The sequence below is a fragment of the Gopherus flavomarginatus genome, chromosome 24, assembly GCF_025201925.1.
Source record: "Gopherus flavomarginatus isolate rGopFla2 chromosome 24, rGopFla2.mat.asm, whole genome shotgun sequence".
Classification (NCBI taxonomy): Eukaryota; Metazoa; Chordata; order Testudines; family Testudinidae; genus Gopherus; species Gopherus flavomarginatus.
This window is the reverse complement of record NC_066640.1, coordinates 6,762,278-6,786,698: the sequence shown is the minus strand read 5'-3', so window position 1 is coordinate 6,786,698 and position 24,421 is coordinate 6,762,278. Positions and strand designations below refer to the sequence as shown.

At 44.6% G+C, this 24,421-nt stretch overlaps 1 protein-coding gene across 1 annotated transcript in view; it reads right to left on the bottom strand.

Moving 5' to 3' along the window:
• Positions 1-1,349: 1,349 nt before the first annotated feature.
• Positions 1,350-24,421, bottom strand: part of MUC16 (mucin 16, cell surface associated) — a 50,757-nt gene continuing 27,685 nt past the window's right edge. The window contains 41 exon segments of the mRNA XM_050934507.1: positions 1,350-1,570; positions 1,847-1,891; positions 2,021-2,196; positions 2,948-3,015; positions 3,165-3,325; positions 3,860-4,037; positions 5,878-6,041; positions 6,392-6,561; positions 6,975-7,042; positions 7,168-7,310; positions 7,485-7,511; positions 8,385-8,557; positions 10,529-10,596; positions 10,731-10,873; positions 11,048-11,074; positions 11,945-12,117; positions 14,073-14,140; positions 14,275-14,417; positions 14,592-14,618; positions 15,696-15,868; positions 16,977-17,044; positions 17,152-17,300; positions 18,074-18,100; positions 18,656-18,828; positions 19,147-19,214; positions 19,310-19,452; positions 19,949-19,975; positions 20,667-20,839; positions 20,972-21,039; positions 21,133-21,275; positions 21,565-21,591; positions 21,895-22,067; positions 22,201-22,268; positions 22,362-22,504; positions 22,794-22,820; positions 22,947-23,119; positions 23,252-23,319; positions 23,413-23,555; positions 23,844-23,870; positions 23,997-24,169; positions 24,302-24,369. Coding sequence (XP_050790464.1) covers positions 1,350-1,570; positions 1,847-1,891; positions 2,021-2,196; positions 2,948-3,015; positions 3,165-3,325; positions 3,860-4,037; positions 5,878-6,041; positions 6,392-6,561; positions 6,975-7,042; positions 7,168-7,310; positions 7,485-7,511; positions 8,385-8,557; positions 10,529-10,596; positions 10,731-10,873; positions 11,048-11,074; positions 11,945-12,117; positions 14,073-14,140; positions 14,275-14,417; positions 14,592-14,618; positions 15,696-15,868; positions 16,977-17,044; positions 17,152-17,300; positions 18,074-18,100; positions 18,656-18,828; positions 19,147-19,214; positions 19,310-19,452; positions 19,949-19,975; positions 20,667-20,839; positions 20,972-21,039; positions 21,133-21,275; positions 21,565-21,591; positions 21,895-22,067; positions 22,201-22,268; positions 22,362-22,504; positions 22,794-22,820; positions 22,947-23,119; positions 23,252-23,319; positions 23,413-23,555; positions 23,844-23,870; positions 23,997-24,169; positions 24,302-24,369 — 4,545 coding nt within the window.

Here is a 24,421-nt window from a genome sequence, read left to right as displayed (position 1 = left end):
GGGTTGTGAGAGCCCTGGAAACAGAGGACACTAAAAAGGAGAAGCTTTTCTCCCTACCCTCAGTCCCCCAGTAGTATCCCTGTTGGGAGATTAGTGGAGGATCCACCCATCCACATCCTGTGCAGCAGAGATGCAGCTGGAGTCTGACCCTGGAAGGGGACTTCAGCTCTCTTCCTATTGCTAAGAAGTTGGAATGGGAAGTGTTCAGTGCAGTTCCTGAAGCTGGTCATTTGTGTAAAGCTATTCAACCTTCTGCACTCAGTAGCTCTGTGTCCTCACCATTCTGCAGAGATTTAGGGATGGGAGAGTGTCTAAGAAGAGCAAGAAAAAGAAGCCACTGGTCTTTTGGGGGGTTGACCTTACCTCCACGTTCCTGGTTTTTTCCATATCCCTCAATTTTCTTCAACCTTCTTCCTTAATAATGTATTCAATGGGCCATATTCCTCTCCTCGCTCATGTGAGCAGTCCCAATGGAAGTCACATGAGTAAAGCAGGGAGGATTTGGCCCAAAATGCTTATTGGTTTCCCATGTGTATTGCCAGCCTGCTTGTGTTCCCTGATTGCTCTTAGCTTACTAATTCATTGGTAGGATTTACTTTCAATGTGTCTAAATCAGCCGGAATGCCCGATTCCCTAATTCCCTTCTTTCCAGCCACTGGGCCACAACGGTACCTGTGAATCCGAGGAAGCAGGACAGCAGAGTGGCCACTTACCAAGAAACACACGAGGAGGAGGAGAATCAAGCCAAGCAATGCCGAGAGGCAGATGAGGATTATGGCCCAGAATGGGAGCTCTGGAAGGACAAGAGGATGAATTACAGATCTCTAAATTCACAGTCATTTGGGTCTGAAACAAAATTACACACAAGGCCCGGCGGGTGATTTGGCAGAATTCTGGCTATAGCCATACTTCAAGGGCACTTGTCTACTTAAAGGGGCGGTTTGAAAATGTGGGAGCGGAATAAAGCTGATGTTAAATGCTCCCTGTGTCTTTTCAGGGTTACTTCTCTTTAAGAGCCATAATCATGGGATGGATGTGCAGTGGCCTGTGAGTTTCTAGTGCAAAAATGTCCACGTTGGTAAAACACCAGTACAACGGGCATTAATCCTGGGCCCTCTACTGGCAGCTGCAGCAGAAAGGCCCAGGACTGAATGGTTTCTGGATAGCAAACTCCTCTCTTTACCATTGATCTGGTCTCTCGGTGCATCTCGGGCCTTCCTGTTCTCTACCTGTGGCATGCAGTAGGTTAGTCTCCTCAGGCCTGTAACATGTGGATCTAATTCTGGCTGGTGGGCATGGTGGGGGGTAGCTAGATGGGGCTGGTGGCCTGTGACATACAGGCAGTCAGACTAGATGACCTGGTAGTCCCTTCTAGCCTCAAACTCTGACTCTGTCTTACGTCCTAGGAGAAGCCTGGTGGTGCAGGGGAAGCGGGTGCTGCTGCTCCCCAGGATGTGGTGTTCGGTGGATACACCGTAGCGCTGGGTGGATAATGCAAGGATTTCCCATGAGTCCCAAATGTGTAATGGATTCACCATGGCCAGGCTCATTGCTCTTTTGCATTTGTTTGCTGCCAATATTGGCGAGGTCGAGTTTTACAGGCCCAAATGGGGACTGGAACAACTGTCACAGTTGTGCTGGCTTACCAGCTACTCATCCATGATTCTAACTGCTCCTGCTTGAGTGCTGGCTCCATGCCGGGAGAGCCAGTTCTCTACACTCTTGTCCCCGAAGCCATGGACTATGTGAGTCTAAACCCACGTCTGGGCATGTTCTGTACTAACTTTCTGACTCTTAACGTCTGTTCAGTATTTTTAACGTGAATTGCTTCTCAAAAAACACTTACCCGATCTACCAGGTTCTCCTGCCATTGTGTTGAGAGGAGAATAATCTGGAAAGGAAAGAGGAACTTGTGAAGAAAAGGAGAACAGCAAGAAAGCAGGTTCAAAAATTTCCTCAACCTCAGAACCTCAGCCGCAGCAACTTGCTCTAGCTTCCTGGGCTCTGCCCTGCCACTCACCATTAACAAGCAAGCTATCCTTGTCTAGCGTGTAGCTGTCCCCTAGCTGAGTGCCTCCGTTGGTGAGACGTTTAAACTCCTCATACACTTCTTCTCTTTGAAAGGCCCTGGAGGTGCTGTCCAGCGTAAATTTGCAAATGGCGTTAATACCAGTGTAAGTTTTCCCAGAGATGGGCCTGGAAAAGACAAGCCACAAGCCATTGATGCAGGGGGAGGCACACAACAGACATGCTGAAATTTACTGAGTGAGCTAGACCAGGAGTGTGAAACAGGGATGAAAGTCAAGGGAAAGCGTGATAAACAGATCAGGGCGGTGTTCATGCTCAACTCATGCATGCAGATCTCAGAGCAATGTTTTGTTAGCACGCAGGGTGGTTTTGACCTTTAAATTACCTCTCTTTTTAGAAAGAGAGAGGAGCTGCTTTTAGTCTTACAAAATTCCATTCACCCTGGATAAGTCATTTTTCTGCTGGACAAGTCAAACTCTTGCCTTCCCCCCACCCCCAATTGTCATCTGGGATTGTGGAGAAAGGCGGGTTAGTGGGTTTTGTGCCTGGGCTGGTCAATTTTCATTACGCTTTTGCAAAGCTGCTTAATTTTGAGTTTTAGATGTGGGTGAAGTGATCTGTTTTTGCCTAGAGATGAGTTGTGCATGAAAATGACTTTCCCAGCACAAATAAAAGCACTTTTTTGGCATTTGCAGAAACAATTAAGGCAAGGCAAAAAAATGAATGTGATTTTCTTTTCCCTCCAGTGAACACCCTCCATTCACCTCCCTGAGGTTTGGGCTAGGGCAGACAGACGAACGCAATACCCTCAAATAACATGAACCAGCATAGGCTCCTGAGTGAGACTTTCAATAAACATTTCACCGGAATTTAAAGAATAACTGTTCTTGTGTGACGCAGCCCATGAGAAGAGACATACCTAAAGCTTTCAACTGAACAGCCGGCAAAGTACTTCTGGACGCTGCTATTTCTGAAAATATTGTCAAGCTAGGTGGAAAAGGAAAAAAGAATGATTGCCACGTGGGCACAAACAGGAATGTATCAAATTATGTTTGAACAAGAGAAAGGAGTGAAACCAATGGCAAAATTCCCAAGGGACCAGGATCGGGCCCATTTGCAGACCCGTAGAACTTTACCGCTTTCTCAATCATCTGCTTGTTCAGTCGATGAGGATTTGAACTGGGTTGTTTCAGTTCAGACGAGTAGAAGAGGTTAGTGACGGTGAAGTTTAACCTGAAAGTCTCTCGCTCAGCACTGACGGGTGGCTGAGTCACTGGCTTAATAACTGGCTCCAAAACTGAGAAGAAAGAAAAGAAACCAGTCAAAAATGCAGTGAAGAGAAATAGGCAAAGGCCCATTGGACCAGAGGTGTCCTGGTTAAGATGGGGAGACTGGAAGGAGCCTTGAGGCATTAGCTGAATTTGAATTTCAGTGGGATTTGGGTGCCATACTCCCTTAATCCACTTTGAAAGCCCCAGTCCACTAGTGTTTAAAAACCTTCCTGTAATTTCTTGGGGATTTCGTACATCCTTTTTTTTTATTCAAAACATCTAAACTTTCTGAAATCCCAAAGAATGGTTTCAGTTACCCCTCCCCTTGTCTAACAATGAAAGACTGAGCGTGTCACTGGGGACTCGACATGTTGGATTGAGCCAAACGTAATGGGCCAAAATCCTGGCACGTGCGCTCTGGGAATTCACTGGCTTGGACCAGGGAAGTAGAGATTTCTCGGTGGAAGAGAAGAAAGGCAGAGACTTTCTCATCTGCCGTGAGGATTTGCATTAACCAGAATGAAAGTTGGGCAGCCAGCTCTTCTATATGGCTTACATACCATTCACCCTGGCTCCCTGCAGCTGGTAGCGGCCTCCCAGCCATTGTGCGCTTGCATTCCTCGTTCCATTCTGAAATGCACTTAGAACGGTCTCCTCACTGCGGTTGGGTGCTGGCTTGAAGTGGCAGTTGCAGTCGACCACTACAGAGCCAATCCTGGGGGCAGAGAGGTCAAGGATCTTAAACAAATCGGCCCTCAGATGATCACCTTTTTATGGACCATGCTGCTATTTTAAATGTTCATGGAGGTTTTATAGAAAGCTGGTGCTGGATGCAGCCCTGGACACATGAGATCGCTCTTTATCCATAGACCAGCCACCTGCTCCCCTTACAAAGTCTCACACCAGCATTCCTAAACCGGTAGGGGCCAGCTCTGGAGGCTAAAAGAAAGGAGGGGTTTTATCTCTATGATCCATTCCATCCTTGTCCTCTGCTGAGATTGCCACAAGCACTGGGATTTTCAAAGGGGCCCTAAAGGTGCTTAAATCCCCATGAAAGTCAACGGGAGTCAGGTGCTTAACTCCCTTGGAAAATCCCAGTTAAGGATACCAGGGGGAAGGGGAGGGTTTGATGTGGAGACTTGTCTAGTGGGAACTAGAGTAAGAACCACCCAGTTCATTCCCCACAGGCCACCGGCCCACCATGGAATACAAATGACTTTTGGTCCCCCACCAACGTGGGATAGATTCAGACCAGTTCCCTGGATGTGAGAGGGGTGGGGGGGGGTCTCGTGACCCAGCCCCTGAGTCTCCCTACGAGCCCAGTTTTGTGAAGAATGCTAATTGCATGAAATGCCAAGTAAGGACATGGTGACAGTTCTGTTGGCACTAGCAGCACTTCCAGGGGCTGGCAGAGCTGAACCCAGGCATGTTCTTGGCGAGGAATCCATCTCCAGCTCATCTGTCCCTTAAAACCCAGAGTTTATGACTCGCTCTCAGAAGTAGAATCTGAACCCTCGAGAGATCAGCTACAGCATGGTGCACGACCTCAAGCCTCTTACCTATTTTAATCCCTGATATTTAAACCCTGGGTATGTGCGTGAGAATGAAGAGGTAAGGGAGTGGCTCCTGTGAGTTATTCAGACGGGGCGGGAATTAAACTGCATTGCAAACTTTGGAGCAGAGAGGAATTCTGCAAGGGAGCAGTGTTCACGGGAAAGGCATGAGCATCCGCGCACTTTAATAAAGAAAACTGAATCGTAGCACAAACCTCAAGCCTGTGACATTGCAGAACAAGAATCTGCCTTGAAGGTCACTCTTCCTGTACAGCTGGTTAATCTGAAAGAAACACTCCATTAGATATTTCTAGAAGTAAGGGATGACCTCATGCCTGATGCTTTAGGGCAACAGAAAGACCCGGACGTGACTGAAGATGTGACTGGTTTTATATTTGAAATGTGCATCGTGTGGTAAGTGTTCTCATGGTTCCAACTTGACTTTAAGCATGGCAGCCCTTCTTCTCATCTTATCCCATCAGCAACAGAGATGACCATTGGCTGCCATCTTGGTTAACACTCCAGCGACTGAGCGGGCAACTTGCAGAGTTAAGAGTATCAATTGCTCTTTCCTTAGGTAGGAGTGTAACAGACTCATGTATTCTGTGGGTCAGGCGTGGAGGAGGACCTGTTGCACACTCACTGGTGGGTTACACCTGTATATGTTGGGATCAGTTTGTGCCTACTCCTAAATTTGGTCATTAAGGTACAGGTGCCAACAGGCTGGGTTTAATAGATGGCCTCCACTTTGTCTCTTTTAGAGGTGATCCAGTCTTGTGATTGTTCTGAAGCATGGAGACCCCCCTCTAATGTAACAAATCCTGCAGCTTCTCATGAATTATGTTACACAACGCATTGGCACGATTGGGACTGGCAGCAGCAGAACTGGTTGAAATTTGAAACATTGCCCATTTCTTTGTCCACATTTTGAAGGTCAACAATTAAAACTTATCAAACTGTTCCTGGAAGTTGGTGTGAAAATCAGATGGAATAGCCAAGACGGCTTCTGAAAGATGGCATCTCACCTTGTCAGCAATGTCTTTCTGTAATGCTTGGTAGGCCAAAGACTTCGGGTCTGGGTTGGTTAGGTTTACATTGATTATTCTGAAGTTGAGCAGATACCCCACATTCTCTGGAGCCACCATGGAAGGAGCTTCTGTAGTAGTAGCTATGTCTGAGAGGTGGAAACCTAAATAAATAAATTTGAAAAAAAGGGTTAAGAGTGGTTTTTGACAGCAGTTTTATCCACCTAACCAAAGGCAATCGGAGTGAGTCCATGTTTGATTTAGATGAAGACAGCAGTGAGCTTTTTAACCTAGCTATTAGCTAAATGAAAAACCTCCGTGAAAGCACCAATATGCTGGACTGGCTTAGTCCTTATGCCAAAGCCTGTGGACTGCCATAAACTGGAAATCATCGATGGAAGGGGAAGTTCATCATGTGCTACTAGAAAGTTCAAGCCCCGATGAAGCAAAAGAATGAATTAAAGTCTCCAGGTGACCCCTAAAGCACTGCCGAATGTTCTCTCTGGATGTTTACCATTCACATAAAGGCCATTCTTCTCCAGGGTGTAGGGTCCTATCGTGGTGATGCCCTTTGTCATGCTGCTCAGCTCATGATAAAGCTTCACTCTGTCAAACGTAGCAACTGTGGAGTTGTTTTTGTAGCTGCATACTGCATTGATCCCGGTGTCCTTATTATTCATAGACCTAGAGAATCACAGGTGTGCCTTTAGGACCCGGCTGATGTGGACAGAAAATCACCTGCCTTATTTATGTTACTGCGAAAGCTGGCAACTGAGAAACCCAGCCACAATCAGTCTTCATTCACAATCATAACAGCTGCATGGCAGAGTTAGGGGGGCGTTACTTGACAGAACCAATAATAAAGTGAAATCATGAAGGTTTAAGGGGGTGAGTTGGACTGACTTTTCAAATTGCAATATGAACATTAATATAGAGGAGCCAAGGGAGGAAGAATTAAGTCATAAAGACACATGGGCAGATCTCAGTTGGGGGAAACGTGGGTCATAAAGAATTATGCTGCTTTACAACCAGCTGGAGTCTTAGCCCAATTAGTGTCTGTCAAGAGAATGGCACTACCCCTACAACAGAACTCTTACCTAAATGCCATCACTTTGCATCCAGTGTAGACGGGGCCAATGCTGCTGTTTCTGAGCATAGGCTCAATCTGCCAAAGAAAAGATAATGTCCTGAGTCTGACACGTGTGCGGGGGGAAACAGGGGTGTGCAAAGGGGAGAGAACAAGAGCCAACAAATGAAATAGGCTGGGCAATGTGTGTCTGTCAGACTTACATAATAGAGTATTGTTTTCTCTGTAGAATTGAATTTGCGGGAACCCGGTGTCCCCAGGTCTGTGGTGTAGCGGAGGTTGGTTAAGGTGGCATTCACTGTGAAATACCCAGCTGTTGGACTCTGGGGGGTAGTTAGGCTCAGAGCTGTGATATAGGAGAGAAAGGATCATAACATAACAATATACAAAGCCGTCTGCACCCTCAAAGACACCCTCAGTCCCAGCAGAACTCTACACTTCTACAGGGCTTTCGAGAATTCCTTCCCCACTAAATTTCCTTTGAGAGCTTTAATATGAATTAATTTGATAAAACACTTACTTGGTCCAAGAAGTGCTTCGTTGTATTCTGGAAAGGAACAGAAATTATTATTAAGAAACAGGACTATGGACAGAGAGACTAGAAAAAGAAAGAGGATCATAAAACAGATAACTCAGGAATGGACCACCAGAAGCCAAACGCTGTAGATGTGTATCTATCAAATAAGAAACCCCGTTGCTTAAGAATGGGTGTATTTAACTATAATCTCAAAGAACTGCAACTCGGAGAGAAAAGCTATGTGTACTATTGAGATAAAAGCTCAAAATTACCTACATGATTTAGGAGATTAAATCCCAGTGATTGTCACAGGGACCTAGTCTCCTACATCACACCAGTCACCTTTAAAAATGGGACTTAAGGTAAAAATTTTAGAAGTGCCTGTAGGACTCAGAAGCCTAAATCCTGCCAATCCATGGGACTTGGTCTCCTAAATTACTTAAGTGTTTGTGACCATTTTACCCATGTTCTTAAATAAGGCCCTGATTCAGCAAAGCTCTTAGGCTTGTGCTCATCTTTAAGCACGTGTTATTCCATAAACATAAACGGGTCATTTCTGTGCTTAAAGTTAAGGAAGTGCTTAAATGCCCTGCCGAATGGGAGCCTAAGGGCATCTCTCACTTTCCTGTATTTTCCATGTTCCCTTTCCATCTCTTTGGGAATTTATTTTGTCCTACTATGGCTGCTGTCGCCCCAATGAAGGAGTGTTTCTATGGGGTGCAAGGAAATCAGCTGTGTTCCAAGCTCACAGATCTTTTCCTCAAGTCTGGACTGATTTCTCTGCTGTGTGGATGTCATTTTCTTGTGTAGCTTTTTCAGAGGTTTCATCTTTTTTATTCAAGCGCGTTAAACCAAGGAGAGATGTGAGAGCTCCCTGGAGGTGTGAGACCATCATCCGATTACCATTGACATAGAGGCTTTTGTTCTCCAGGTTGTATTGCCCTAACTTGGTGATGTTGTTTGTCATGCTGCTCAGCTCACGATAAACCTTCACTCTGTCAAACTTGGGAGCCGTGGGCTCATTCCTGTAGCTGCACAAGACGTCTACTCCTGTGTCATCCCTGTTCCTCACCGACCTAGGAAATCAGACGTTATGGAGATTTCTGTTAGTTAGTACCCTTGTCCGTGTTCGCTCCTCAATATCCTCACACACAACTATTTCAAATTTGATGACAATATATATCTCCAGATCAGTGGCACCGCCATGGGCACCCGCATGGCCCCACATTATGCCAATATTTTTATGGCCGACCTGGAACTACGCTTCCTCAGCTCTCGTCCACTCACGCCCCTTCTCTACCTACGCTACATTGATGACATCTTCATCATCTGGACCCATGGGAAGGAGTCTCTGGAAAAATTCCACCATGATTTCAACAGCTTCCACCCCATCATCAACCTCAGCCTGGACCAGTCTACACAGGAGGTCCACTTCCTAGACACCACAATGCAAATAAGTGATGGTCACATTACCACCACCCTATACCGAAAACCTATGGACCGCTATGCCTACCTTCATGCCTCCAGCTTCCATCCCGGGCACATCACATGATCCATTGTCTACAGCCAAGCACTGAGGTACAACTGCATCTGCTCTAACCCCTCAGACAGAGACCAACACCTACAAAATCTCCACCAAGCATTCTCAAAACTACAATACCCGCACGAGGAAATAAGGAAACAGATCAACAGAGCCAGACGTGTACCCAGAAGCCTCCTACTGCAAGACATACCCAAGAAAGAAACCAACAGGACTCCACTGGCCATCACATACAGTCCCCAGCTAAAACCCCTCCAACGCATCATCAGGGATCTACAACCCATCCTGGACAATGATCCCACACTTTCACAGGCCTTGGGTGGCAGGCCAGTCCTTGCCCACAGGCAACCTGCCAACCTGAAACATATTCTCACCAGCAACGGCACACTGCACCATAGTAACTCTAGCTCAGGAACCAATCCATGCAACAAACCTCGATGCTAACTCTGCCCACATATCTACACCAGCGACACCATCACAGGACCTAACCAGATCAGCCACACCATCACCGGTTCATTCACCTGCACCTCCACCAATGTAATATACGCTATCATATGCCAGCAATGCCCCTCTGCTATGTACATCGGCCAAACTGGACAGTCGCTACGAAAAAGGATAAAGGGACACAAATCAGATATTAGGAATGGCAATATACAAAAATCTGTAGGAGAACACTTCAACCTCCCTGGCCACACTATAGCAGACCTTAAGGTGGCCATCCTGCAGCAAAAAAACTTCAGGACCAGACTTCAAAGAGAAACTGCTGAGCTTCAGTTCATCTGCAAATTTGACACCATCAGCTCTGGATTAAACAAAGACTGTGAATGGCTTGCCAATTACAAAACCAGTTTCTCCTCCCTTGGTTTTCACACCTCAGCTGCTAGAACAGGGCCTCATCCTCCCTGATTGAACTACCTCATTATCTCTAGCTTGCCTGCGTGTGTGTATATATATATATATATATATATATATATATATATATATATATATATATATATATATATATATATATATATATATATATATATATATATATATATATACCTGCCCCTGGAAATTTCCACTACATGCATCTGACGAAGTGGGTATTCACCCACGAAAGCTCATTCTCCAAAACATCTGTTAGTCTATAAGGTGCCACAGGATTCTTTGCTGCTTTTACAGATCCAGACTAACACGGCTACCCCTCTGATACTGCTCCTCAATATGATATTAAACAGAACCAACTAAACTCAAGCTGCACTATCCAGAGGGACAGGATAATTGTTTGAATATATCATTATGAAATCAATGTTATGGAAAAAAGGGTATCTCAGAAATCACAGCAGCTTTCATGACGCTGGTTCCCAGGTACTAAATGACGGACACTGGTGGTGGTTAGATACATGGATATTTTAAATATTGAAGAAAATGGAAAAGGGATTATACATTGTTAGTTATTAGCGTGTCCATTGAATGTACATGAAGCCCTACACTGCAGTGTAACTGAAGAATATTCCATCCTTACCTAAATGCCATCACTTTGCATCCAGTGTAGATAGGGCCAATGCTGCTTTTTCTGAGCAGAGGCTCAATCTGCCAAAGAAAAGATAATTTCCTGAGTCCAACACGTGTGCGGGGGTGGGGGTGGGGGGAATGGGGATGTGCAAAGGGGAAAGAACAAGAGCCAACAAATTAAACAGGCTGGGCAGCGTGTCTGTCAGACTTACATGATACAGTATTGTTTTCTCTGTAGAATTGAATTTGCGGGAACCCGGTGTCCCCAGGTCTGTGGTGTAGCGGAGGTTGGTTAAGGTGGCATTCACTGTGAAATACCCAGCTGTTGGTCTTTGGGGGGTAGTTTGGCTCAGAGCTGTGATATAGGAGAGAAAGGATCATAACATAGCAATATACAAAGCTGTCTGCAGCCTCAAAGACACCCTCAGTCCCAGCAGAACTCTACACTTCTACAGGGCTTTTGAGAATTGCTTCCCCACTAAATTTCCTTTGAGAGCTTTAATATGAATTAATTTGATAAAACACTTACTCGGTCCAAGTAGTGCTTCGTTGTATTCTGGAAAGGAACAGAAATTATCATTAAGAAACAGGGCTATGGACAGAGAGACTAAAAAACGAAAAAGCATAAAACAGATAACTCAGGAATGGACCACCAGAAGCCAAGCGCTGTAGATGTGTATCTATCAAATAAGAAACCCCGTTGCTTAAGAATGGGTGTATTTTACTATAATCTCAGAGAACTGCAACTCGGAGAGAAAAGCTATGTGTACTATTGAGATAAAAGCTCAAAAATACCTACATGATTTAGGAGATTAAATCCCAGTGATTGTCACAGGGACCCAGTCTCCTACATCACTCCAGTCACCTTTAAAAATGGGACTTAAGGTAAAAATTTTAGAAGTGCCTGTAGGACTCAGAAGCCTAAATCCTGCCAATCCATGGGACTTGGTCTCCTAAATTACTTAAGTGTTTGTGACCATTTTACCCATGTTCTTAAATAAGGCCCCGATTCAGCAAAGCTCTTAGGCTTGTGCTCATCTTTAAGCACGTGTTATTCCATAAACATAAACGGGTCATTTCTGTGCTTAAAGTTAAGGAAGTGCTTAAATGCCCTGCCGAATGGGAGCCTAAGGGCATCTCTCACTTTCCTGTATTTTCCATGTCCCCTTTCCATCTCTTTGGGAATTTATTTTGTCCTACTATGGCTGCTGTTGCCCCAATGAAAGAGTGTTTCTATGGGGTGCAAGGAAATCAGCTGTGTTCCAAGCTCACAGATCTTTTCCTCAAGTCTGGACTGATTTCTCTGCTGTGTGGATGTCATTTTCTTGTGTAGCTTTTTCAGAGGTTTCATCTTTTTTATTCAAGTGCGTTAAACCAAGGAGCGATGTGAGAGCTCCCTGGAGGTGTGAGACCATCATCCAATTACCATTGACATAGAGGCTTTTGTTCTCCAGGTTGTATTGCCCTAACTTGGTGATGTTGTTTGTCATGCTGCTCAGCTCACGATAAACCTTCACTCTGTCAAACTTGGGAGCCGTGGGCTCATTCCTGTAGCTGCACAAGGCGTCTACTCCTGTGTCATCCCTGTTCCTCACCGACCTAGGAAATCAGACGTTATGGAGATTTCTGTTAGTTAGTGCCCTTGTCTGTGTTCGCTCCTCAATATCCTCACACACAACTATTTCAAATTTGATGACAATATATATCTCCAGATCAGTGGCACCGCTATGGGCACCCGAATGGCCGAACAATATGCCAATATTTTTATGGCCGACCTGGAACAACGCTTCCTCAGCTCTCGTCCACTCACGCCCCTTCTCTACCTACGCTACATTGATGACATCTTCATCATCTGGACCCATGAGAAGGAGTCTCTGGAAAAATTCCACCATGATTTCAACAGCTTCCACCCCACCATCAACCTCAGCCTGGACCAATCTACACGGGAGGTCCACTTCCTAGACACCACAATGCAAATAAGTGATGGTCACATTACCACCACCCTATACCGAAAACCTACCAACCGCTATGCCTACCTTCATGCCTCCAGCTTCCATCCCGGGCACATCACACGATCCATTGTCTACAGCCAAGCACTGAGGTACAACCGCATCTGCTCTAACCCCTCAGACAGAGACCAACACCTACAAAATCTCCACCAAGCATTCTCAAAACTACAATACCCGCACGAGGAAATAAGGAAACAGATCAACAGAGCCAGACGTGTACCCAGAAGCCTCCTACTGCAAGACAAACCCAAGAAAGAAACCAACAGGACTCCACTGGCCATCACATACAGTCCCTAACTAAAACCCCTCCAACGCATCATCAGGGATCTACAACCCATCCTGGACAATGATCCCACACTTTCACAGGCCTTGGGTGGCAGGCCAGTCCTTGCCCACAGGCAACCTGCCAACCTGAAACATATTCTCACCAGCAACGGCACACTGCACCATAGTAACTCTAGCTCAGGAACCAATCCATGCAACAAACCTCGATGCTAACTCTGCCCACATATCTACACCAGCGACACCATCACAGGACCTAACCAGATCAGCCACACCATCACCGGTTCATTCACCTGCACCTCCACCAATGTAATATACGCTATCATATGCCAGCAATGCCCCTCTGCTATGTACATCGGCCAAACTGGACAGTCGCTACGAAAAAGGATAAATGGACACAAATCAGATATTAGGAATGGCAATATACAAAAACCTGTAGGAGAACACTTCAACCTCCATGGCCACACTATAGCAGACCTTAAGGTGGCCATCCTGCAGCAAAAAAACTTCAGGACCAGACTTCAAAGAGAAACTGCTGAGCTTCAGTTCATCTGCAAATTTGACACCATCAGCTCTGGATTAAACAAAGACTGTGAATGGCTTGCCAATTACAAAACCAGTTTCTCCTCCCTTGGTTTTCACACCTCAGCTGCTAGAACAGGGCCTCATCCTCCCTGATTGAACTACCTCATTATCTCTAGCTTGCCTGCATATATATATATATATATATATATATATATATATATATATATATATATAAAAATATATATATATATATATATATATATATATATATATACCTGCCCCTGGAAATTTCCACTACATGCATCTGACGAAGTGGGTATTCACCCACGAAAGCTCATGCTCCAAAACGTCTGTTAGTCTATAAGGTGCCACAGGATTCTTTGCTGCTCTTACAGATCCAGACTAACACGGCTACCCCTCTGATACTGCTCCTCAATATGATATTAAACAGAACCAACTAAACTCAAGCCGCACTATCCAGAGGGACAGGATAATTGTTTGAATATATCATTATGAAATCAATGTTATGGAAAAAAGGGTATCTCAGAAATCACAGCAGCTTTCATGACGCTGGTTCCCAGGTACTAAATGACGGACACTGGTGGTGGTTAGATACATGGATATTTTAAATATTGAAGAAAATGGAAAAGGGATTATACATTATTAGTTATTAGCATGTCCATTGAATGTACATGAAGCCCTACACTGCAGCGTAACTGAAGAATATTCCATCCTTACCTAAATGCCATCACTTTGCATCCAGTGTAGATAGGGCCAATGCTGCTTTTTCTGAGCAGAGGCTCAATCTGCCAAAGAAAAGATAATTTCCTGAGTCCAACACGTGTGCGGGGGTGGGGGTGGGGGGAATGGGGATGTGCAAAGGGGAAAGAACAAGAGCCAACAAATTAAACAGGCTGGGCAGCTTGTCTGTCAGACTTACATGATACAGTATTGTTTTCTCTGTAGAATTGAATTTGCGGGAACCCGGTGTCCCCAGGTCTGTGGTGTAGCGGAGGTTGGTTAAGGTGGCATTCACTGTGAAATACCCAGCTGTTGGACTCTGCGGGGTAGTTAGGCTCAGAGCTGTGATATAGGAGAGAAAGGATCATAACATAGCAATATACAAAGCTGTCTGCAGCCTCAAAGACACCCTCAGTCCCAGCAGAACTCTACACTTCTACAGGGCTTTTGAGAATTGCTTCCCCACTAAATTTCCTTTGAGAGCTTTAATATGAATTAATTTGATAAAACACTTACTCGGTCCAAGTAGTGCTTCGTTGTATTCTGGAAAGGAACAGAAATTATCATTAAGAAACAGGGCTATGGACAGAGAGACTAAAAAACGAAAGAGCATAAAACAGATAACTCAGGAATGGACCACCAGAAGCCAAGCTCTGAAGATTCCAATGCTGCTTCACAGCTCTTGGGAATTAATTGGTGTGTGATGTGAAAAGCTAATAGCCGCAGTGTAATGGCTTGGATTTAAAGCCACTCCAGGCATGTAAATTATTAGATGCAATGTACACGTAAACGGAGCACGCTGTGATGGGGCAAGGCCAGATGGCTACAGTAAAGTACTGAGAAACAGGTATGTTAGCCCCAGGCTAAACATATCCCTAGTACCCTGGTAACCAAATGGCAGTTGCTCCAGGTTAATCAAGGCACCTGGGGCCAATTAAGATCTTTCTAGAAGGCAGTGGAGATATCTACTTTGATTAGAACACCTGCAGCCAATCAAGGCAGGCTAATCAGGGCACCTGGGTTTAAAAAGGAGCTCACTCCAGTCAGGCAGGAAGGAGCCAGAGGAGAAGGAGCACGTGTGAGGAGCTGGGAGCAAGAAGGCAAGGAGCTGAGAGTGAGAGAGTGTACTGCTGGAGGATTGAGGAGGACAAGTGTTATCAGATACCAGGAGGAAGGTCCTGTGGTGAGGATAAAGAAGGTGTTTGGAGGAGGCCATGGGGAAGTAGCCCAGGGAGTTGTAGCTGTCATGCAGCTGGTACAGGAGGCACTATAGACAGCTGCGATCCACAGGGCCCTGGGCTGGAACCCGGAGTAGAGGGCGGGCCCGGGTTCCCCCCAAACCTCCCAACTCCTGATCAGACACAGGAGGAGTTGACCCAGACTGAGGGTTCCACAAGAGGGGAAGATCACTGAGGTGAACAAATCCGCCAATAAGTGCAGGACCCACTAAGGTAGAGGAGGATCTTTGTCACAATGCAGGGTATGGAAGAGGCTGCGCACAGTGGATGTAGCTGTATGTATACAGTGAATTGTGCTTGTGTTGCAGAGTGTTACATTGCTTTTTTGATTCTTAACACCCTGCCTGCCACAGCTGTGAACAACAGGCCGTTAGTTATTCACCATTGACGTAGAGACTGCTGTTGTCCAGGTTGTAAGGACCTAATTTAGTGATGTCTCTTGTCTTGTTGCTCAGCTCGTGGTAAACCTTCGCTCTGTCAAACCTGGGTCTGGTGAAGTCATTTCGGTAGGTGCAGAGGGCATCGATGCGCGTGCCATCGCCATTTGTCACAGGGCTGGGGACAAAGGGACAAGTAAGTTTCATGTAATTTTTTTTTCCTATCCATTTATAACATTGGAAAATTTTAAAAAGCTTCAGGAAAAAAATCAATCTGCTCTGTTTGGAGATGCAATAAAATGCTAAGTAAGGTAGCTAGTGGGTTTGCCAACGTTTTAAATCTGTTGACCACTTTGTGAGAGAGAAATCCTCTCCCAGACCCATTTCCCCTCCTCACTCCCAACCTGCCCTCCCCTCCACCCCAAATGGTTGGTTCTCAGTGCAGTTGCTGCCCACAGACCATCAGGTAAAATCCTCTGAAATCTGCAGCGTGTTAAGTCTGCAGAAAAATAATAAAGTAGAGAAGGTTTGTTTTCCCCTCACAAAGCTAGCATTAGCAAGGATAGATTAACATATTAGTTGTTGATCTAGGGTCCTTGTTGGGCCCTCATTGCTCTAGTATCCAAGAGCCTCACACTTTTTAATGTATTTATCCTCACAGTACCGCTGGGAGGAGCAGCAGTATGATTGTCCCCAGTTTACAAATTGAGAAGTGAGTCAGAGAAACTAAGTGACTCACCCAAGGTCACAGTGAATGGTTGTGGCAGAGCAGGGAATGGAACTCAGGCCTCCAAGGTGCCATCCTTCCTCTCTAATTAAATTTAACAAGCATGGCCAGTGCTGTCAGCCATAAGGCGAATGATAACCATATAGCATAGGCCGCCTCCATTCTTGTGTGTCATTGTGAAGCTGGTTAGTTGGGATGCACTTGCTACCAGTCTACCTTTGGTGGATGAGAACGATGCATTTTCAGGAAGGCTCTAGAGTTTACAAACACCTCCTTGTTCCAACAGAATCAAAGTGTGTTGAACTTTAGGGTGTGGCATAAGCCTCATCAGTTCCCCCAGACCTTTCCCATGGAGGGAGGTGAATCTGATTTGCCTCTTTTAGGGATAACGATCTGTTTAGTTAACTTAAAATAGGGTACAGTATTATTTCTCAGTGAGGCATATGTGCCAAGGGGCAGTTGTGATGGGCTCATGTTATACTTTTAATAAATAAAGAATCAAGCAGAATAAATAGTAAATACAATATAAGACGAAAAGCCTTCACCCCACTGTTCTTACCTATAAGCTATCACTTTGCATCCTTTGTAGTCTGAGCCGATGCTGCTGTTTGTGAGCAGTGGGTCAAGCTAGCAAAAGAGAGGATTTCATGAGTCCATCACACAGAGATAATTGCAGCCCCCCAAAAGACTGGACATGACTTGGCCAAAGGAAGGATGGATTTAGACACACTTACCAAAGAGGTTAGCACTTTCTCTGTATTATTGAATTTCAAGGAATTGGGGGTTCCTAGTTGAGAAGTGTACTGGAGATTGGTTATGGTGAAGTTCACTGTGAAATGTTCGACTGTTGGAGCAGGAGCACTGGTTGCAGTTGGTATCGTAGCTGGGAAAATGGTGAATAACAGTTTTAACTTAAAGACAGGTATTACTCCCCAAAACACACTAAAATGCATTAACCTGGTGTAGTGTCAATATTCCACACCAGATGTTTAAAGGAAAACCTTAGGAGAGCTAATTAATAAATGCATGGATGTTCAGGCCAGAAACGGGCGGCTCCAGGGCCCAGCATGCCAAGCACGTGCTTGGGGCGGCAAGCCACGGGGAGCGCTCTGCTGGTCGCTGCGAGTGCGGCAGGCAGGCTGTCTTTGGCAGGCATGTCTGCGGGAGGTCCACCGAAGCCGCGAGACCACACAGGCACGCCTGCGGGAGGTCCACCAGAGCCGCTGGACCAGCGGACCCTCCGCAGGCAAGCCGCCGAAGGCAGCCTGCCTGCCGTGCTTGGGGCAGCAAAATCCCTAGAGCCGCCCCGGGCCAGAAGAGACTGTTATATTATCTAGTGCAGACTCTTATATAACAGCAGTCTTAGAATTTCATCCAGCTACCCGTGTACAGAGGCCAGTAACTTGTGTTTGACTAAAGCAGCTCTCCCAGAAAGGTATCCGGTCTTGATGTGAAGATATCAAGAGATGGAGAATCCACCACTTCCCTTGGTAGTTCGGCAGTCACTTTCAGTGTGAAAAATGTGTGCCTTATTTCTAATTTTAATTCAATTATGATATCAACCAATGAAAAGGTGTCTAAACAGGCGTCATCACTCCCTCTTCTATGCTAACTTTGCAAAGCTTTACAACCTTTTCAATTCTGAAAGATACTTACTTGGCACAGAACGCGGTTCATTGTAACCTGCAAAGGGAAGGGACAGTATTAGAATCAGAAAGGCAGGCAGGGGATGAATGATGAGAAATCGATTTGGAGACGTCTGGATAAATGAAACGTTCCACAACAGGATGACTGATTCAAAGCAGCTAATGGGGGGGTTCATTTTGGTGGGGTACAAGGTGGGGTACATTTTGATGGGGTACACGGTGGTGTACATTTTGAAAAGATTGCTCAATGCTCTGTGGAGAAGGAAAATTTTTCCTACTTGGAGTTGGACCAGGATGCCCGTACTTCTCTGCAGCTTTCAATGCTGCGTCACAGCCCTTAGGAGTTTCTCCCTTTTGAATATAAAAGGGGGTTTACTACAGTGGTTCTCAAACTGTGTGTCGGGACCCGGAAGTGGTAGTTTGTGTAGAGGATGCAGCTGTGTGAATACAAAGCACTTTCACCCAAACAATGGCACATTTAAAACCCTGCTCATCTGTTTTGCAGTCACTGCTACACTATTTCTTTCATTCATTAGGCATTTATGGGCCATGTGATTGTATCCCTGCAGCTATAAAGGAACCAGTTGTTTACCGTTAACGAAAAGGCTCTTGTCATCCAGGCTGTAGGGTCCTAACTTGGTGATTCCACTTGTTTTGTTGCTCAGCTCATGGTAAACCCTCACTCTGTCGAACCTGGATGTGGTAGACTCAGTTCTGTAGGTGCAGAGGGCATCTACGCTAGTGTCATCTCCGTTATTCACAGGCCTAGAGAAAGCAGGACATGTTCTTGTTTGCTCCTGAGCTCTCTGATATCCATGCTAGATATTTCTGTATTTGCTTATACAATCCTATTATGAGATGTATCTGCCAAAATTGTGAAATTAACTTCAACCCAAATAGACAAAAGCATGAAATAAAATGTATTTACAGAGATGTGGGCATTGAAAATGACAGTGTAGATGGTTTCTTGTTACAATACTAAAATTAACAAGGAGAAGGGCCATAAAGAGACCTCTGTGTGTATTACATTATAGTATCAGATGGAGGAATATGAACAAATCTTCCAAAGCTGCTTATCCTCACCTATAAGTCATCACTTTGCATCCCATATAAACAGGGCCAATGCTGCTGTTTTTGAACAATGGGTCAAGCTGGCAAAGAAAAAGATGTCATGAGTTCATCATGCTGAGAGAATCATAATATCAAAAAGAACAAAAAAGGAATGAATGAAGCAATTCACACTTACCAAAGAGGTCAGGACTTTTTCGGTAGCATTGAATGTATCGGAATTTGGGGTTCCTAATTGGAATGTGTATAGGAGATTCGTGATGGTGAAGTTCACTGTGAAATAGTCAACTGTTGGAGCTGGAATTGTAGTTGTCATCACAGCTGGAAAAAAGTGAATAGCAACCAGAAATTTGTAAAAGCAGCAAAGAATCCTGTGGCACTTAATAGACTAACAGACGTTTTGGAGCATGAGCTTTCGTGGGTAAATACCCACTTCGTCAGATGCATGTCGAAGGGTATTCACCCACGAAAGCTCATGCTCCAAAATGTCTGTTAGTCTATAAGGTGCCACAGGATTCTTTGCTGCTTTTACAGATCCAGACTAACATGGCTACCCCTCTGATACTTGCAACCAGAAATTTAAATCAAATCATTTCCCTCTACGGTCATATTTAAAAAAAATCTGTTGGTTGCTGGCACAGCTGCACACAAAGTATTCAATCAGGTTTCAGTCTTTCAGTCAGAAAACTGGTCCTTATGAAAGGAGTTGGCCCACTGAACCACCAGCATATTGCTGGCTCTGATTTATTTCAGACTTCCTGTAAATTGACACACTAATGTATAGTTACAATATACACCAGTTCTTGAAGACACTTACTTGGTGGAGGGTTTGCTTCATTGTAACCTGGAAAGGAAAGAGACAATAAATAAAGGTCATGCTAGGCAGCTGGGAAAGGAAGACAGAGAACTGACAGCAAAAACAATTCCATGAAACTTAAAGCAGAAAGTGTTACTTTGTTTTACACAGGCGTGGCCTGGGTCCATTCCGGCAGCCGATTATCATGAAAATAATGCTGAAGTCAGCTGTCCTGCTCCTGTGCATAATGGTGGGAGACCCTGGCCTTATTTTACTGCATGACTTTTCGATACGTTTCCAGTGCTAGGTGCAGTACAAACACACTGCCAGAGTACAACTAATAATAACAACATTTTTTGTACTGCATGTTGAGGGGATTCGGTATTGTTTCCAGAGCATATTCTACAAAGGCCTTGAGACCTTTGTCAATTAGTGGTAGTCAAAGATGGCCATTAGCTCCTACTGCTCTGTGGATTTTAATGCTGCCTTCCCTGCTTTGAAACATCACAAAAGAATCTCACCTGCCTTCTGTCTTGTCTCCTAAATTACATCTGGCAAAGTATAACCCATCCAATCTGGTACATTATAAACTAACTTTCCATGGATGTCAAGAGGATTCAAAACAAAAGGCAGCAGAGGATCAGGTCCATAATCTTTGTCTATTCATTTTTGAAAGGGAATGCCCAGGCAATCGGACACATAAGAGCACATTATAATGATAAGGATATTAGCAACTTACCATTGACATAGAGGCTGTCCTTGTCCAGGATGTAGGGGCCCAGTTTGGTGATGCCATTTGTCTTGTTCCTCACTTCATGGTAAACCCTCATTCTGTCAAATGGTGGAGCAGTGGAGTCACGCCTGTAGGTGCAGACGGCATCTACACCGGTGTCATTCCCAGCTCTCATTGATCTAGAATAGAAAAGCCAAATTTGATCCTTGTTTAGATTATTTGCTGGTGACTGTCCAATGCCGAACAAAATGACAGCAAATGAACCTTCACGCTGTAGGGTAATATGGTAATCTCAGAAACTGTATCGTTACCTGTAAGCCGTTACTTCACATTTTATATAAGCTGGGCCGATGCTGCTGTTCTTAAATATTGGGTTGAGCTGGCAAAGAGAGGATGTCATTAGTCTGTCGTACCGCTGAGAGCACCAGATACCCCAAACTGGCCAGGAAGACTGTGAGCGAGTAACACTTACCAAAGAGATCAAGACTTTCTCAGTAGCATTGAACCGGGTAGAATGAGGCGTTCCCAGTTGTGAATTATATTTGAGATTGGTTATGGTGAAGTTCACTGTGAAATGTTCGATTGCTGGAACGGGGGTTGAGGTTGGCAAAACAGCTGCAAAAAGAAAAAAAAATAACAGAATGAAAAATCAATGATCTCACCCCTACAGACAAACTGAAGCACATCTCTAATTCCACAGATGCATGTTTACACAAATCACAAATTGGGTTTTATTTCCCCCCTAGGGTACTACGGACAGTTCTCCTTAGAGGGCCAATTCTATTCCTTTGTGAGCAGAGTCACAGCTGTAGACAAACGCTATTTACCACCTGTGTTATATTAAATTCTGAATATTTGTATCTTTCCAATTTTTTCAGTAAGGATCATTCTGAACTATACTCACTTGGCAGAGCTGGTGCTTCATTATAACCTGGAATGAGAAGGGAAAATGATTAGAGGGAAACTAGAGCAGTAGGGAGAGATGAAAGTGACAAGTAGGATGGTCCAGAAAGAGCAGTTGGGCATAACACAGTCACTTACTTTCTATGGCCTGAGGTTATTCTGGGGTTGGGACTCTTTCCTGCTATATGTGATCTTTAATGTCCATCAAATATATTGTGTCTCTATTGTTACATCAAGTCCATAATCTTTGTCTATTCATTTTTGAAAGGGAATGCCCAGGCAATCGGACACATAAGAGCACATTATAATGATAAGGATATTAGCAACTTACCATTGACATAGAGGCTATCCTTGTCCAGGTTGTAGGGACCCAGCTTGGTGATGCCATTTGTCTTGTTCTGGATTTCATGGTAAACACTCACTCTGTCAAACGGGGAAGCAGTGGAGTCGCGCCTGTAGGTGCAGACGGCATCCACACCGGTGTCATTCCCAGCTCTCACCGATCTAGAATAGAAAAGCCAAATTTGATCCTGTGTTTAGATTATTTGCTGGTGACTGTCCAATGCCAAAGAAAATGACAGCAAATGAACCTTCACGTAGTAAGCTAATATGATAATCTCAGAAACTGGATCCTTACCTGTAAGCCGTTACTTCACATTTTATATAAGCTGGGCCAATGCTGCTGTTCTTAAGTATTGGGTTAAGCTGGCAAAGAGAGGATGTCATTAGTCTGTCGTACTGCTGATAGCACCAGATACCCCAAACTGCCCAAGAAGGCTGTGAGCGAGTAACACTTACCAAAGAGATCAAAGCTTTCTCAGTAGCATTGAACCGGGTAGAATGAGGCGTTCCCAGTTGTGAATTATATTTGAGATTGGTTATGGTGAAGTTCACTGTGAAATGTTCGATTGCTGGAACGGGGGTTGAGGTTGGCAAAACAGCTGCAAAAAGAAAAAAAAATAACAGAATGAAAAATCAGTGATCTCACCCCTACAGACAAACTGAAGCACATCTCTAATTCCACAGATGCATGTTTACACAAATCCCAAATTGGATTTTTTTCCCCCCTAAGGGTACTATGGACAGTTCTCCTTAGAGGGCCAATTCCATTCCATTGTGAGCAGAGTCACAGTTGTAGACAAGCACTATTCACCACCTGTCTTATATTAAATTCTGAATGTTTGTATCTTTCCAATGTTTTCAGTAAGGATCATTCTGAACTATACTCACTTGGCAGAGCTGGTGCTTCATTATAACCTGGAATGAGAAGGGAAAATGATCAGAGGGCAACTAGACAGGTGGGGAAGTAAGGAAGTGACAAGTAGATGAAAGGATGGTCCAGAAAGAGCAGTAAAGAAAACTGTTAAGAAATCAGCTGGTTACCATTGACATAGAGGCTGTCCTTGTCCAGGGTGTAGGGGCCCAACTTGGTGATGCCATTTGTCTTGTTCTGGATTTCATGATAAACACTCACTCTGTCAAACGGAGGAGTAGTGGAGTCGCGCCTGTAGGTGCAGACGGCATCTACACTGGTGTCATTCCCAGCTCTCACCGGTCTAGAAGAGAAAAGCCAAATTTGATCCTGTGTTTAGATTATTTGCTGGTGACTGTCCAATGCCGAACAAATGACAGCAAATGAACCTTCACGCTGTAGGGTAATATGGTAATCTTGGAACCTGGCTCCTTACCTGTAAGCCGTCACTTCACATCTGATATACTCTGGGCCGATGCTGCTGTTCTTAAATATTGGGTTGAGCTGGCAAAGAGAGGATGTCATTAGTCAGTCATACTGCTGATAGCACCAGATACCCCAAACTGCCCAAGAAGGCTGTGAGCGAGTAACACTTACCAAAGAGATCAAAGCTTTTTCAGTAGCATTGAACCGGGTAGAATGAGGCGTTCCCAGTTGTGAATTATATTTGAGATTGGTTATGGTGAAGTTCACTGTGAAACGTTCGATTGCTGGAACGGGGGTTGAGGTTGGCAAAACAGCTGCAAAAAGAAAAAAAAATAACAGAATGAAAAATCAGTGATCTCACCCCTACAGACAAACTGAAGCACATCTCTAATTCCACAGATGCATGTTTACACAAATCCCAAATTGGATTTTTTTCCCCCTAAGGGTACTACGGACATTTGTCCTTCGAGGGCCAATTCCATTCCATTGTGAGCAGAGTCACAGTTGTAGACAAGCACTATTCACCACCTGTCTTATATTAAATTCTGAATGTTTGTATCTTTCCAATGTTTTCAGTAAGGATCATTCTGAACTATACTCACTTGGCAGAGCTGGTGCTTCATTATAACCTGGAATGAGAAGGGAAAATGATCAGAGGGCAACTAGACAGGTGGGGAAGTAAGGAAGTGACAAGTAGATGAAAGGATGGTCCAGAAAGAGCAGTAAAGAAAACTGTTAAGAAATCAGCTGGTTACCATTGACATAGAGGCTGTCCTTGTCCAGGGTGTAGGGGCCCAACTTGGTGATGCCATTTGTCTTGTTCTGGATTTCATGATAAACACTCACTCTGTCAAACGGAGGAGTAGTGGAGTCGCGCCTGTAGGTGCAGACGGCATCTACACCGGTGTCATTCCCAGCTCTCACCGGTCTAGAAGAGAAAAGCCAAATTTGATCCTGTGTTTAGATTATTTGCTGGTGACTGTCCAATGCCGAACAAATGACAGCAAATGAACCTTCATGTTGCAGGGTAATATGGTAATCTTGGAACCTAGATCCTCACCTGTAAGCTGTTACTTCACATCTGATATATCCTGGGCCGATGCTGCTGTTCTTAAGTATTGGGTTGAGCTGGCAAAGAGAGGATGTCATTAGTCTGTCGTACTGCTGATAGCACCAGATA